The following is a 15,164-nucleotide window of genomic DNA, read 5'->3' on the forward strand; positions in this document are numbered from 1 at the left end:
CATGCGTGTGTGGAACGGGGAGAGTGAGATCCCATCCAGAGTTCTGTGTGTGTTTTTGTATTTTTTTTAAACGTGTTATATAAACGTATTTGATGTGGATAAAAAGTGTAGCAAAAATACAAAACTGTGCTGTGTAAACAGCAGCAGCAAATCCAGACAGGAGCCTGATTATAATAATCTTATAAGAAAATATTGCTATGGCAGTTAACAGGAGTAAAGTGAGCCTATAAAAACTTACTGTCAATAATACACGTAGCAATAAGAGCATGTGAACAATGTCCTCTATAACTCACAGCATTGAATTGTAGTGATTCAAAATGGGTTATTTTTGTTAATGTTCTGATGCCGCCTTTGAATGTAAACATCAATCTCTCTTTCCTACTTTCGCCCGAAGAAGAGACCTTTGAGGTCTTGAAAGCTTGCGATTAATTTTTGTTTAGTTAGTCCAATAAAACGCATCTCCTTCTCTTTGTCTATATCAAATTTAAAAAGCATGCACCGTGTGCTCCACACAAACAGCAACGCCAAACATATATATTTTTTTCAGGACCTGCTTGTACAAAGCAAATGTTACTATGACAGTAGTTCAGTAGTTCTACCCTTCATAAAGTGGAATTGTAGGTTAGAATACATTACATTCTAGATACAACGCTAGACTAGCAATGATGACACAACGTAAGTGCCAAACTATGCCGTTAAAAAGTGCAGAACCAAACCCTTATTAGCCCCAGTAACCCTGCAGTTTATTTCTAATGCATTTACTTTCTTCAAAAGTCGCAGAAGGTACTAGTGAATAAGCTGTGTGCAGTACTGAGAGCAAATATTCGAACATTGAAAAGGTGTTTATATTTTGGGAACAAAATTATACAACTGTGTAAATTAATAACATTGAAACAAGTTGGAAACAGCCATAAAGCGATGTGAGTATATGAGGTTTACCAAGCCTTATGACAATATAAGAAAGACATAACTTGCAGTTTACCAGGGCAACATTACACGCCATTTACCATTGCCATGCTTTTCCAATTGTGCTATACATTTACTGTCCTTTTAATATACCGTCGTTTCTCTGTACGACAATTACTTGTAGCATGCTTTGGTGTGTTTTAATACACTTTTAAATTGACGAATCAATGGTGGTTTATATTTATAAATGCGTGGTGTGTAACTATAATATATCCAACACCAATGCACATTCAAATTATTATTTTTAATTAATAACGTATGATATTTATCTTAATTGTATTGAATCATAATCTCCTACATTAACTGTGTGCATTAAGAAAACGTTTCATAGTCTCCACTTCCTGAGACCTGCAGCTCTGTTAAGTGAAATATATGGACATGATCTCACAAATTAACCCTAATCTAAATGGCTTTCATGTTACACATTAACTTTTTTGCACCAGGGATTGATTTATTTATTTATTTATTTATTTATTTATTTATTTATTTATTTATTTATTTATTGCATGCATCACTGTTCTACAACTATTTATGATTAAATACAAGCAAACATTTTGGGGGGGAAAATTCAGAAACCTACTACAGTAATGACAAGTCGTCGCCTAATATGAAAATCTCGACCAGTAACAGTTATAGTATACATATGCATGCATTAGACTCGGTCATTAAACAATCGGGCGTTTCGAGTTACAGGTTTATAGCACACAGTACGTCATCCATTCAATCTACCTCTTGTTTTCCCGACTATGGTAACAAAACAGCACCATTAAATCTAATTCCTGCCAGATGTGATCGATACACAGTATTCACTCCACAGACAATTACGTTCTACAACAATGTATTTTCAGTCGATGCTGTTACAAATATTCAATACTCTGTAGGCAGTGGGTGTGACAATGAAGTGCGCAAGCGCTGAAGTATAGTCTGACGTGCGCTAGAAGAAAAGCTCCCGAGCGGAGCGACTAGACAGGATAACACAGGCACGGGAAAGGTGAGAATGAGGGCGCTACTCGAAAATTAAAAAGAAGAGAAGCGAAAAACACAAGGAAAGAAAAGCAACAGAGACAGAGAGAAAAAAAAAGACAACACAAGAAAACAGTGCGGGTTTCACGCACGACGAAATACAAACGAGAGAAATCAGAAAACTACGAGCACACTTATATTACCTATCCAGCACCCACAGTTAAAATAAGATTTAAGAAGAGAAAGGAAATTGTAAAGTCTCTTTGATACCAATGTACTGCCAGCCACAATAGCCTCATGGATCTTAGAACAGAAAGAAGAGATAGGTAGCGTTTCAGCGTTTGAAGAACATTCGGAAAATATATGTATATATATATTTTATGTACATATATATATATAAATTAGTGGGAGCTGTCAAATAAGAATGGATTGCAGCCTGTTGCGGAGTCTTATTAATAGATACGTAAGTATAACGCACATGCATCTGTTGCTACTGTGTTACAGTACATGTCAAAGTTGATGGTCTACTATGTTATGTCACCCACATGTTGATATTTCTAACCTGGGTATTGTATTTTACATGTCAGTTTAATGATAACGGTCCAGTTTCGAAGTGCAGGCTACCAAATGGCAGGTATTTTCTTTAAAAAAAAAAAAAAAAAGTTTTCTTTTTTCTGTTTCTGTTTCTTTCTTTTTTTTATTTAAACTGGTTGGTGTGTAAAATGGTAATTGTGTTTATAAACATCAAATGATGGCCATACTTAACTGCAAGTAAAAACGCAGAGTATTTGAAGTAGGTGTCAACAACACAGCATCGTGCAGACTAGTCTCCCAAGGCGGATTACACGGATTGAACCTGCAATTCCAGGAAGGTTTATTTAAAGCTATGTGTTTACCTGGATTCCAGATTTATCGCGTGGTGTGTGCAGCATATGATGTACAACACAGTTTAACTATTAGTTGTTGAACTAAGTTTTTTTTGGTTTTATTCAACGAAGAACACAATTAAGCCAGTATCTACTGGAAAGATACTGCAGAAAGCCATCGATGTGTTTTTTTTTTTTTAGAAATATTAGCTGTACTTTATCATTTGGTAGTGAAAATATAAGGCAGCGTTGTTTTGTAAAAGTTGTAAAACAAGTGTGTGCCTGTATCAACTAACTCTATAGGGACGTGAAACCCTCCAAAAGATGAACAATTCAGCGGTGGAATCCTGTACATACATTCAGAAAAAAATAATCAGAATGCATCTAGTAGTCTGCCGGTGTGTTTGTTTAGCGCACATTGAGAATATGGCCAGATAGGAAGGGTTCTGACCCGTTCCAGAATGGTTGAGGGGAACCCAGTCCATTCTAGAATTGGTCTGGAAGCTTGAACCATTCCACCATTTGGATTTCTCCTGTGACGAGATTTTATGTCAAATCAAATTGTATTTATATAGCGCCTTTCATACAAAAAAGTATCTCAAAGCACTATACAATACAAAGCAAAGAAAATCGCAATAAAATACATTAGGATCCCAAGGCGTGCCACATACACAAAACTGCCAAAAAGGAGACCAGTACATTAAAAAACAGTCTTAATATGTTGAAAGCAACAATTCAAAAAGAGATACAAAATGTGGTTTTAATTGTAAAAACAACTGGTGTGTATCAATAAAACAATAAAAAGAGTTTAACACAAAAATGTAATAATACTAGAATTAAAAAGCAGTTTAGATTGTAAAATAGGAACACTGAAACAGAAAAGTTATTTTATAAAAATACACTTTCTATCTTGACTGAAAAATAGAGACGGAGAACAATATCATTTTAAAGGGGGTAATAACCACAGCTGTAAAAACTCGGATTTCTCATTTGAAAATCACTTTTTCTCCCTTATCATTTTGCTTAAGGACCATGTTTGACTATTACCAACTTTTTCACAGTCGAATCATGATCTGTACATTTAAACAGTAGTAACCATAGGATATAGGGTTTATTCAGGGTGATCCCTGGGGTACATCTGACAGTACTTAAAATAGATTTGAAAACTGGATTTTACCCTGCAGGATCAGAGTTGCCCTGAATAACTCTATAGAATGTTGCTAATTTCAAAAAGGGGACCTACAGAGGCCTACAATCATATACTGCACATTGAAAAAAAAGAAAGAATTTCTATGCATTATATTAAAAAATAAATTAGAATTATATCAATGGCAATTGTTATTTATTTATTTATTAAATTTAGTGTGTCCAATTATTATTCCCCCCCCCCCCCGATTTTCTCCCCAAATTTGGAATGCCCAATCGCTTTTCCCCTCACCGCAGGGTTGTTTTTCTGTTGCACCTGACAATCTGAAAGTTGTTGAAAGTGTGATTTCACTGTCTAGAAATCATAAAAACTACCCAACATGATTTACTGAGGATCCAACTGGTTTTACAGAATTTTTTTAAGTGTTCCACTTGCTATCAACTAACTTGTAAAAAATAACTTGAAGGCGTTTTTGCTGTTTGCAAGGAATACCGAAAAGTTTTCCCTCTCAACACATGTGTAGACTTAATTGTGAGAAGAGACTTTCTACTTTGTCAAGCCTGAAGATTGCTTGTATTTAATTGCGGTTAGATTAACTCATTTTATTCTCTAACTACCATTAGTTCAAATCAAATGGATAATTGATTTTATAATTTAATGACAATTTTTCTAACCTAGTGGTTTTATGTTTTATCAGGCACTCAAGGGTTGAGGATCCATGAACAGACATTAGTTTAATATGGAGTGTGATAGTAGATTATAGTCTGATTATAGAGAAGTGTGTGGAGTGGATTGTGTAGCTGCTTTGCTAAAAAAATAAATAAATAAACGATTGCTTACTGTCCTGTCAGTGCCATTGTCTGCTTATCATAAAAATGAAATGTACCAACCAGAATGGTCAGATGATCAGCTAATTGCATGACTTTGGTGTTGTGAACTTCAACCCACAGCTTGTACAGTTGCTTAAATTGATATCTCTATTGAAATGTTTTCACATTAGTATAATACATAGGTGTATGGAACTGAAATATACACAATAACATAGTCGGTAAGAAAAAAAATATAGCTATATAAATATAATTAATGAAGTAATTAATAAACTAATACATGCTATAATTAGCTAAATTGGGTTATCAACACTGTGTTTTATCGCCCAGGTTGCAAGGTTTAGTGAGCTCCTAATAAATTCAGCTCTACTTATGGTCATCATTTATGTTCAATAATTATTTGTGTTGTTTTGTCTTATAAAACAACATGGTTTTGAGAATCCCACAAACCAGTCTTCTGAAATCTCAAATTGATGAATCGTTCATCAAATGTTTGTTGTAGCTCTACAGCAGTACACTTTGGAGGTATTGGCTCAACTCAGCACTATTGTTTAAGGCCCTTTGGGATTCTATGCTATTATATAGGTGAATCCCAGTGTAAAGTGCAGGGAGAGTTGAGAGTGGCCCTTTTAAGTCCAATGAACTGTGAGTGACTGCTTGGAAAATGTTGATCGTCCATAGAGATGGTAATAAAAATAACTGCTCTGGAAATGTGCAATTATAAGCACTGATCTAATCTGTTTCAATACATGGCAGGCAGGCTGACTAGCAGGGCACTGAAAGTGATTTGCCACAATGGTCTACAGAAGGGACTTGCACGTGTACTGTTAATCAGCCCTTTCTGACACTTGGGGAGATGACTAGTAATGCTTATCACACAAAGATAATGTGAAAGGGACATCTAGTATTTGTTAAGCTGATCATTGTATGGTGCAGTAGCTGAGGGCATTTTAAGAGGGCAAGATAATGTTAATCAAGGCACTAAGGAACAAAGCCCCAGCCATTTCCTGATGCACATTACCGGTACACACATTACTCAAGTAAAAAAAAGTTACAAATATTTGTAGATTTTGAAAGCAGTAGCGTAATTTTTAAAAGTGTGAGTTTACTACTGAATCGTATAAAATATCCATGTTTTTTTTTTTGCAGCGTGCCGGGTATTGCAGTATGTTACAGTGTGCATTGAGATAATGTGCAGCAATGTATAAACAATCACTTTACCATTTTTTCTTTACATTTACAAACTGTTCCATCAGAGATACCATTCCCTTTACATTAAACCCACGTGAATGTTTGTCGCTGCACTAAAAGAAGATTAGTTCTCAATTAGTTTAGCAAAATAATATATATATTTTTTTTTTTTTTTGCCAAGGAGGCACCTCTTTCACCTTCGGTGCAGCTTTATTTTCTGAGAACGAAGTTGCCTGTTCAGTTTCTGTCATCGGCAATCTGTAATACATGTCAACCTCAGTGAAAGTCTAATGACAACATTATTGTTATAAAAGGAGCATAACATGAGCTCATACTTTTAATATTTCATGTGTTCAACGGTTGTCTAACTTTCTGTTGCTGTAACAGTGGAAATGGCTTTATTATTACCCTATTAGCCTGGAATGCGCACACACACACACACACACACACACACACTGCTTTTGAGCTTTTGAATGTAAGCCTTAATATTTTGTAATCTTCCTACTGATAACTTTGCCTTTTGTGGCTACAAAGCTTATAGCCCTTTTAAAAGCTTATTTTCCAATAAGATAAATGGAAAGTGTACAGTATAATATCAGTTCCTTGATTGAAATTAAAATTGTATCAGGCACGCAGTGAGCCCACTTAAAGCTGCAGTTTCTCACAGTCATGCTTAGTTGTGTGTTAAGATGCAATTCCTTGGTGTCTGTTTACTAGATTTTTTCCTAAGCTTAACCTTTTGTGCACTTTATCAAAAAGCAGTGTACAACAGTCACATGAGAAAACATGTAGCCGGTATTCTTTGCTAAATCAGAGGCTGTTGCAATCTCAAGCAAATGGGCTTAAGTGTTTTGAGAGATTCATCACATTACCAAGCACACACAAGTTGTACTTGATGCAAATGGAGCCTATTCTGTGCAGTATATTCAATATTTATCCATTTACATAATGTACTCTGTGTCTATTTTCCTCCAGTGCTGTAGGTTTGCGCTGTTTTATCAAAAAGGTGGAAGCATGTGTCGTTCCAGTTTTCAGTTTTAGTAGTTCCATGTAAACTGCACTGGAGGAAAAATGTTGGTAACTCCAGCCCATCAGTTGAGCTGCTAGGAGTCAGACAAGTCTATAAGTAACCTCTATTTGAGTGCATTTTCAAACAAATTATGTACTTGGGCCTTCATTTGCTTTAAAATAGTTTTTATTTTAGATGTATTTAAGAAGGTCTTGAAGCTGCAGTGTCCCAAATTGATGATGTTCATCTAAAATATACATTTCTGTTTACTATATCATTCATAGTCTGACTTATGTGCATGAAACCTGCTATACCCCCTTTTTCAAGTGGTGGTTTGCTGTTATACTGATATTAGAAATAGAGATGCTATTTTCAACGCCCCCTTATAATGTAGCAGCATTCTGGTGTAAAAACTATTTTTAAAACTGTACGGTTTTAATAACAGCATCTGGTTTCTGATAAAAAAAAAATCATGCCAACTCAATGCTCTTCACATGACATAGTAGGATGAGAAGTGTGTTTGTGCTTCATGTGATGTCTGCTAAGAAATAAATAACAATACAAATAATAATGTGCATGTGCTTAAAACGGTAGACTTCCTCCTGAGACCATTGTCTGAATGTAAAACATTTAAACTTTCAACGCATAAGAATAGAAATTGTGACCTGTAATAAGTGGCATTGGACGATTTTAAAATGCTATACATTAAATCCATAATTTTTCTATTTCCAAAAATATACTGAAAAAAACATTGTGAATATGGCCCCGAAACCATCCTACTGTAAAAATAATTCTGGACGCACACATAGCACAGAAAATTTGAAAATGCAAGAAGGCTGGACTAGACACTTCAGCAAATGTCACTTTGTTAAACAAGGGGTGGGGATAATAAAAATTCTACCTCCAGAACTTATTGTACCCAACTGTTTTAAATATAGATCTATTCTTTTTTTTTCTAGGCAGTGATGTAACAATGATGTTTTATCACATTACGCTTTGCAACATTTGAAAACTGTAGTTACCTCCCCTTCCTGAGGTCTCCAAGGTCTGAGTCACATTTACGTTCTGGAGAGAAGAGATGTCATCACATCGGCTAATTCTGAATAATTACATGGGAAATAGGCTGTATTCAATTCATAAAATAACTATAGTGTACACTTACTGGAGTAAGACTATTACAGTAACCGCTCCTGTAAATGTAAAAGTATTTGGTAGTGCTGATCTGCAAAATACATTCTAAAGTAATGATTCTGCTTGCTTGCTGTATCAACTAATCCTCTAGTCTGACTGGGAAGTAAGAATCTTGTTAACCTGCTTCCTATAGAGGATTACAGACAATTAGTCTTTCTTGCCAGAATGGTTCCTATAAATTATCCTGCTCCTTAACACTTTGTCATCTGCTGAGGCCAATTAATTAATATCCCCCATTCACAAAGGCAGTAGTTTTCATAAAATGCTTAATCTCAGAGGTACAATGTGACACTGATGAATTGAGGCAAAATGTATGGGTCCTAATTCCTTAACTTGTATTCACATTTAGTAAAACGTAAATGCTTTTTATCTGTAACCAGTGTTTTTCCAGTTGTCCCTTTTCCTGGCAGAGAATATATGTTGATCAAATCAAACCATCATATGCAAAGAACATAGCCTAAATGAAGAACAAAACCTTGCTCAAGCATAAAACCCTCAAGATTTATCATGTGCGTTTCTTTGTATAAGGACTTGTTAGCTTTTGCTGAAGTAACAAAGTTAAAAGTAATTATACTGTGAACGGTTCAGTAATTACCAGTAATTGCTTTTCAATAACTGTAATATATGACAAACAAAAGCTGATTATACAGAGACCCTGAATACCTGTAAATCAGTTGTGAAATATAAGTATAGCTTAAATTAAAAGAATACACCCAGTGTAATTTTAGAACCATGGCAAACCGTTTTAAAGACTGCATCCTTAGAAGTGTGAATAATTGTTTTTTTTTTAAACTAAGCTTTCTGTCTGTGGTTCTCAGACCAGCTGTCTGCTAATCAATCTTGAATCTGACTAATCAATGTCTGCCCTTGGAGTCTCAGACAGTGGAGTTTTAGTACATTTATTCAAGGATGCTTCACATCAAGAAGCTTAACAGAATAATATCTATAGTCCTCCTTGCTGGGCATATGTAACTGTTTCATGTTCAGTTATTTTAGTTATACCTTGAGAGCCCCCTTAGTGAAATTTAATAAAATTTGTTATGGATGTTATCTGAACACCGGTTTTTGACAGTATGTGATCAAAATCTTGCACAGGAGTTTTTTCTTCTCATTGGTTGGGCTAATGAAGCCTGGGAACTGTTGCTAACTTGGAAACTTGGGTATTCTTATTAAGAAGTTCTTCATTTTGAAAATGTAAGACCTGGTGGTTGATACATGGAAGGTTATACGCGGGCATTTATGAGTAACTTTGTTTGTGGCATCTACAATATATACTGTGTACCCGATCTCATTTTGAAATATTTCTTGCATCCATTCAAATTTAACAACCCAATGACCGAGAAAATCGCATTGTTCACAGATCACGCCACATTGCTCAGCAGGTGCGTGTCCTCTATCAGTACTTATTAGGGAGATGTATTTTATTTGCATGCCTTGTTTAGTGTGTTATAAAGTTTCTCTTATAATAGTAGATTCCGTTTGTAAAACGTGATCTGAACAATATTTACTGCACTTCAAATATAAGTGAGAGAATACTCCCAGTGATTCTTGTGTTTGCCTTGATTTCATTGTGTATTGTGCTTTTGTTTAGCGAATGGATCTGCTTACCACTGTAATGCAGGTTGCTATGTGAGTCAGAGGTTGTGGAATTGTAACCTTGTCAACCCTGCTACATTATACAAATAAGAGAGAACTGCCTCATGGAACTAAAACTAGACAACTGCCTGATCATTTCAGAGCCACTTTGAAAGGTTGGTCTTGAGGTCAAACTAACCGTTGTTGTCTTGCAAGTCCAGACACTTTAAAATTTGTATTATTTATTTTTTAGCAGACGCTCTTATCCAGAGCGACTTACAGTCATTAACAAAAAAAGTGAGACCTCCTCCTTTTATTTTTTCAAAGAAGGGGTGGTGAGGGGTGGGAGTAGAACAACCTTTTGTCCTTTTACCTCCGGAGACCAGTGAGGGTGGCATTAATTTCAATTTTAACGTGTGACAGAATACAGTGAACTACGAATTGACGTTTTCTCAGCTAGTAACATGCTTTGACCCCAAAGAGTGTTAAGAAGTTAAATGACCTGTGAGGTAAAACAATATCAGACTACCTGAAAGTAAGAGAACTGTTAAACAGGTGAACTCTAGTACAGTATGTGAATGGCAGTGCACGACTGGTAATATTTAACTTTAAATTTAAATTCAATTGGAGCTGTCCACTCCCAGTACTATAAACACAACAGTGTGTGTAAAGTATCTTTTCTTTTCCTGTCTAGCATATTTGATTCATATATATATATATATATATATATATATATATATATATATATATATTTTGTGTTCACCCAATATTTTATCTGGAAGACATGAAATTGTATTTAAATGTGTAATCTATAAAGGTTATGCTGCATTGACTTCTTTTGCATTTACAGTCTGCTGTTTTGCTTGTGCTGAGGCTACAATGTAGTTAATATTTAATGCTATAAACATTGTACTTAAAAGGGGATTATTGAAGATCAAAAGGAAGTAACGATGTCTTCCTAAATTATTGACAAATTAAAGGCATAATATAGTTGTTGGCCTTGAAGCAGCATAGTTTACCATAGAGCAATACATTTCATTTAGACATGCTGCTGCTTGTGGTAAATTGGTTTTAAATGGGTTGATTTCCAGTAAGGGAATGTTAAGTAGCTTAGTCTGGGTTAACACTGATAATTTGTCATGAGGTACCTTCGTGACAGCCAGAGTACAGGATTGGCTGAACTTCTCTCCTACCACCCAGGTGTGTCTCTGTCACAGGCGTGTGGCATTTTTGCAGTGCAGTGTGGGTTAGAATGCTTTATGAATCTCTTCTGTGCTGCCAATACTATAACTTGCATTAGGCTTAGCATCATGGACCACAACAAGTTCAAACATCAGAACTGGCACCCTAAAACAGTCACCCTGCTAGATTATGAGGATCCTAACCTTTAACTCTTGTTCAAATGCAACCTCATTGCTATAGAAGAACCTATGTGGCATTGAGACACCAAAGTGAACAACTTACTTCCTGTGGATACAAAGAAGTCTTGATCCCTGCTCCGCTCATTGAGCTACTTGTTTCATGGTTGACAGCGAAGTTAATGAAGGGCAAAAGGGTGGACCAGTATTTTAGCCAGTGTGACAACATCGAAGGTGAAGCTTCTAATAAAAGGCCTCTCTTTCATACAAGGACACTTGGATTTCTGTTCATCATTGCTTTCACAAAATAACTGGAGCATAAAATTAAAGTCATTACAACGAGACCAGATTACTTTTGCTGTGATAAAGTTGTGACAATGAGAAACCAGGAGTAGTTCCACACCAATGCAAAGTAGAAAGCAAGTATAGCACTGCTAGGCTGATTGTTTTTCACAATTAATGTTGCATGAACAATATCTGCCACAGAAAACATGTTTATTGTCATAGCAGTAATACTAAAAAATAACTTGTCAAAACGTTTAGTTTAATATTCCCAAATATGAATTAAAAAGTGACGATAATGAAATGCAGTGCTGATTAATAATAATACACAGGCTCAAAGTATATACACAATTAAAATAAGTTAAAAAAGAAACCATTATCTAACAATAATGGATTGCATAAATAAACTATCTGTCATGTTGGAAAAAGTTATTTGCACATGTGCTTCTGATAGAGCAGTGTACTTGTACAGTGGTTGGACCTGCAGATGGCTGATTCAGATACTGTGCAGTGTTTTTTGCTCACAGACACAGCCTCCTTAGTTAATCAGTGCTTCCAAACTGCACAACGATGACGATCATCTGATGTTCTAGAACTCTACAGCTAAGCAAACTAACAATAAAAGCCAGGAAACTATACCAGCAAAACTGCTACAGAAGTACACAAATGGGTATTTTAGCATGGCATTGTTTTTCCCCTAATTAGCACTAGAAGGACAAACAAACAACTTAATTGTCCCTCAGCAAAATTCTTCTGGTATGAGCTGGTGGCTGCATTGGCACAGCTGGTGGGGAATTTTAAGAATACAGTTATCAATAATTCATCGTTGGAGGAATGCATGCATCTGAGGTACAATTTCTCCATTCTTATATTGTCTTTTTTTTTTTTGAATAGTTTTCTCAATTTTACCCCCTTCTCCCCAATTGAATATCCACTTCAGTTTTGCTTACCCTGGTCTCTGTGACAGGGAGATAGAATAGCTGAAAGGTGGAAGCCAGTTGTTTTCAGTGGGTTCTTGTACCACCCAACTAATGCATCTGACACAAGAAGGTCACAGGCATTGCTTTCAAAGGGGCTGATGGCTGACAGTGGCTGCACACTTTCTTTTTCTTTTGTTCCCATCAGAGATCCTTTGGACTAAGTACAGCATGTTCTGTATTTCCAAGAATAAATAGACTGAACTAAGCACGCACTGGAATGTGTTTTCATTCTTGTTCATTATATGGCTACAATACTGATTGTGGTCTCAATGACCAGGTTTGGAGATTACATAACTCCAGGCCTGGTCACACAATATCCTTGTGATTGAGGTTTCCAAACTTGCAAACTTGCTTCCGCAGTTTAGGTTCTATCTATCTATCTATCTATCTATCTATCTATCTATCTATCTATCTATCTATCTATCTATCTATCTATCTATCTATCTATATATATATATATATATATATATATATATATATATATATATATATATATATATATATATATATATATATATATACAGTTGTCATCAAAAGTTTACATACCCTCTGTTTGCAACAATGTTATTTACCAATGAATTAAGTGTTATAAATATTGTTTGATACACTATACTTACACAACAATGGTCTTGTGAGTGTGTTGAACACTCATTCGTCTTACCAAGTGGTAGTTATAAATCTGGTGAATTATCTGAGTTAAGGCAAAAGGTACCAATATTTATGAATTAACTCCATTGACTTTCATAGAGTTGGAGTCATAAATATTGGTGATTAAAACGTCAATGTCAATGTCACTCTGACTTTCTGAAATTAAAACAAATTCAACTCAATGATGTAAACAAATATGACGGCCAGGATCTAAACTGTATTATACAGCACTCAGGAAGCCAGACGGAGAGGTGTACGCAAAATAACTGCGATATGAACTTCAAAAACATTTTCTATTATTTGTTACTTATTTACTTATGCTGTATCAGCTATATTTAAATAAAATATATAAAGTCATATTTACTATCCAACCTTACCTCACTTATTTTCTTGACTGATTCATATATTAAATATGTACTGCACCTTTAGCTCACAGTGGAAAATTAAATGCCCCTCGGGAAGATTGTTACCTCCAGGGTGTCTGCAGCTTCGGACATTATAGCCCCGTCGCTCACAACAGTCTTCCCTCAGGGCAATAATTTTCCACTACGATCATCCTTTTGTATTATTTTTTTTGCGTTACTAATCAGGAATGCGTGTTTGTATATTTGCACGTGTGTAGTTTAAGAACAGCAATCTAATAAAATATTTAGAAATTGGAAGGATTTGTTTAGACAAATGGAAGGATCATTTGACCAGCATGTGACATTGGATTGGCCTCCAGCAGTTTAGTCTCCGTTCATGCTTCACAGCATAGGTTCCAAGCACACCTACAGCTCGGGGTATCGGTACTTAGGAAAAACTGTAGAAATGTTAAAAGGGGAGTGCAGATGAATACTGACATGCCAATATTGAGATCTAAAGCATAAAGCCTGCAGGCCGGCCGTGCACAATTCAGAATTGCGCGGTTCTCCGATGCTGTAAGTTCTCGATATGGCTGCACGGCAGACTTGCAGAGTGAAAAAAAGCGGACAGCTGACGGCACTCGTTTCAAAGAACACGAGTGCTCGTTTTCATCTCTCCTGAGTTAGTTCAGGGGTTGCAGCAATGAGCCAGGTTGAATAATAATTGGACATTCTAAAATTGGGAGAAAAATTGGGAAAATGAATACAAATAATTGTTAAAAAAAAGTATGGTTTGTATACTTCATGTGCATTAAACTCATATGCTTGCTGGTTTATCCTAAAGTAAAATTTGCAGTGTATTTGTTCTCTGGTATTCTCTGATGTTGCCCTACATTTTTTATATACCAGCATTAATTGAAAAGCAATAGTAAATACATTTTGTTTAACCATTTTTTGGTTGGTTTTTGATCTTCAGTGAAGAATTAAGATGTCAGAATGTGATTGGTTTATCTGTGTTTTTATATTGTGCTTGGTGCTTTTCCAAGTTTTTTGAAACAGAACAATCCTCTAAATGCATTTTTAATTAAGAGTTTTTAGAGCTTCTTGTTGTTTAAATTAAACGTATAAACCATTTGTGTAAACTGTCATTTACTGGTTTTAAACTAGAGCTTGTTTTAATATGAAAGTACACTTTACTCCCAGTGTTCATGGTGGTGTTTATACTTTACTTTTGCAACCTTCCTCCTCCTGCGCTGACTATCACACCATAATAGAGACAACACGCCATACTTAGTAAAGCAAACCAGTATTTTAATATAATTTTGCATTTAACTTTTGTCCTGTGAATGCCAATCAGCTGGTACCTTTTATACAGGTACGTGACAGACTGTGGTGTAAAAATTAACTTTGAATATTTCTTGTGCATTGTTCAGAAGTGTGATAGTAGACTGTAGCCTGACTCGTTTGCCATTAGTCAGAGCACAGAACAAGCATAGACACAAAATAGGAAGGCTATAAGCTTATTTTCAGGCTGCAGAGTTTGGAGCCAATTACCTAATTCCTTTAGGAAGGCTGCTATTACTGCAGGCAATATTTTAAGAACTCATGCTGTGTACATTTGTATTTTAAATTGTATCTGGCCAAATGAGAGAATTATTGTCTGTAGTGCAAGCAAAACAAAGGCATTTAGGTCATGATTAATATCTTAGTGTTCAGTTCTTGTTTTTTAGTTTATTTCCACCCTTTAAAAATACAGATTCCAGGTTAAATCTTCAATCTTGTTGTGGAATTACTAGACCTCTGAAGGGGGTTCTACC

General features: G+C 35.5%; 1 protein-coding gene across 9 annotated transcripts in view; it reads left to right on the top strand.

The window, feature by feature from the left end:
* Positions 1–1,880: 1,880 nt before the first annotated feature.
* LOC117407113 (phospholipid-transporting ATPase IH-like) overlaps positions 1,881–15,164 on the top strand; it is a 69,054-nt gene continuing 55,770 nt past the window's right edge. For 6 of the 9 annotated variants that reach the window (XR_009329411.1, XM_034923069.2, XM_059029151.1 and 3 more), the window contains exon 1: positions 1,882–2,392. Coding sequence is in view for 8 of the 9 variants with exons in the window: in XM_034923069.2 (XP_034778960.2) it covers positions 2,354–2,392 (39 nt within the window). In the remaining variant the exon portion in view is untranslated. Of the gene's footprint in view, positions 2,393–15,164 lie in introns of all 9 variants that reach the window. The other 3 variants (XM_059029154.1, XM_059029153.1, XM_059029155.1) reach the window with 1 other exon arrangement.

The sequence above is a fragment of the Acipenser ruthenus genome, chromosome 8, assembly GCF_902713425.1.
Source record: "Acipenser ruthenus chromosome 8, fAciRut3.2 maternal haplotype, whole genome shotgun sequence".
NCBI classification, from domain to species: Eukaryota; Metazoa; Chordata; class Actinopteri; order Acipenseriformes; family Acipenseridae; genus Acipenser; species Acipenser ruthenus.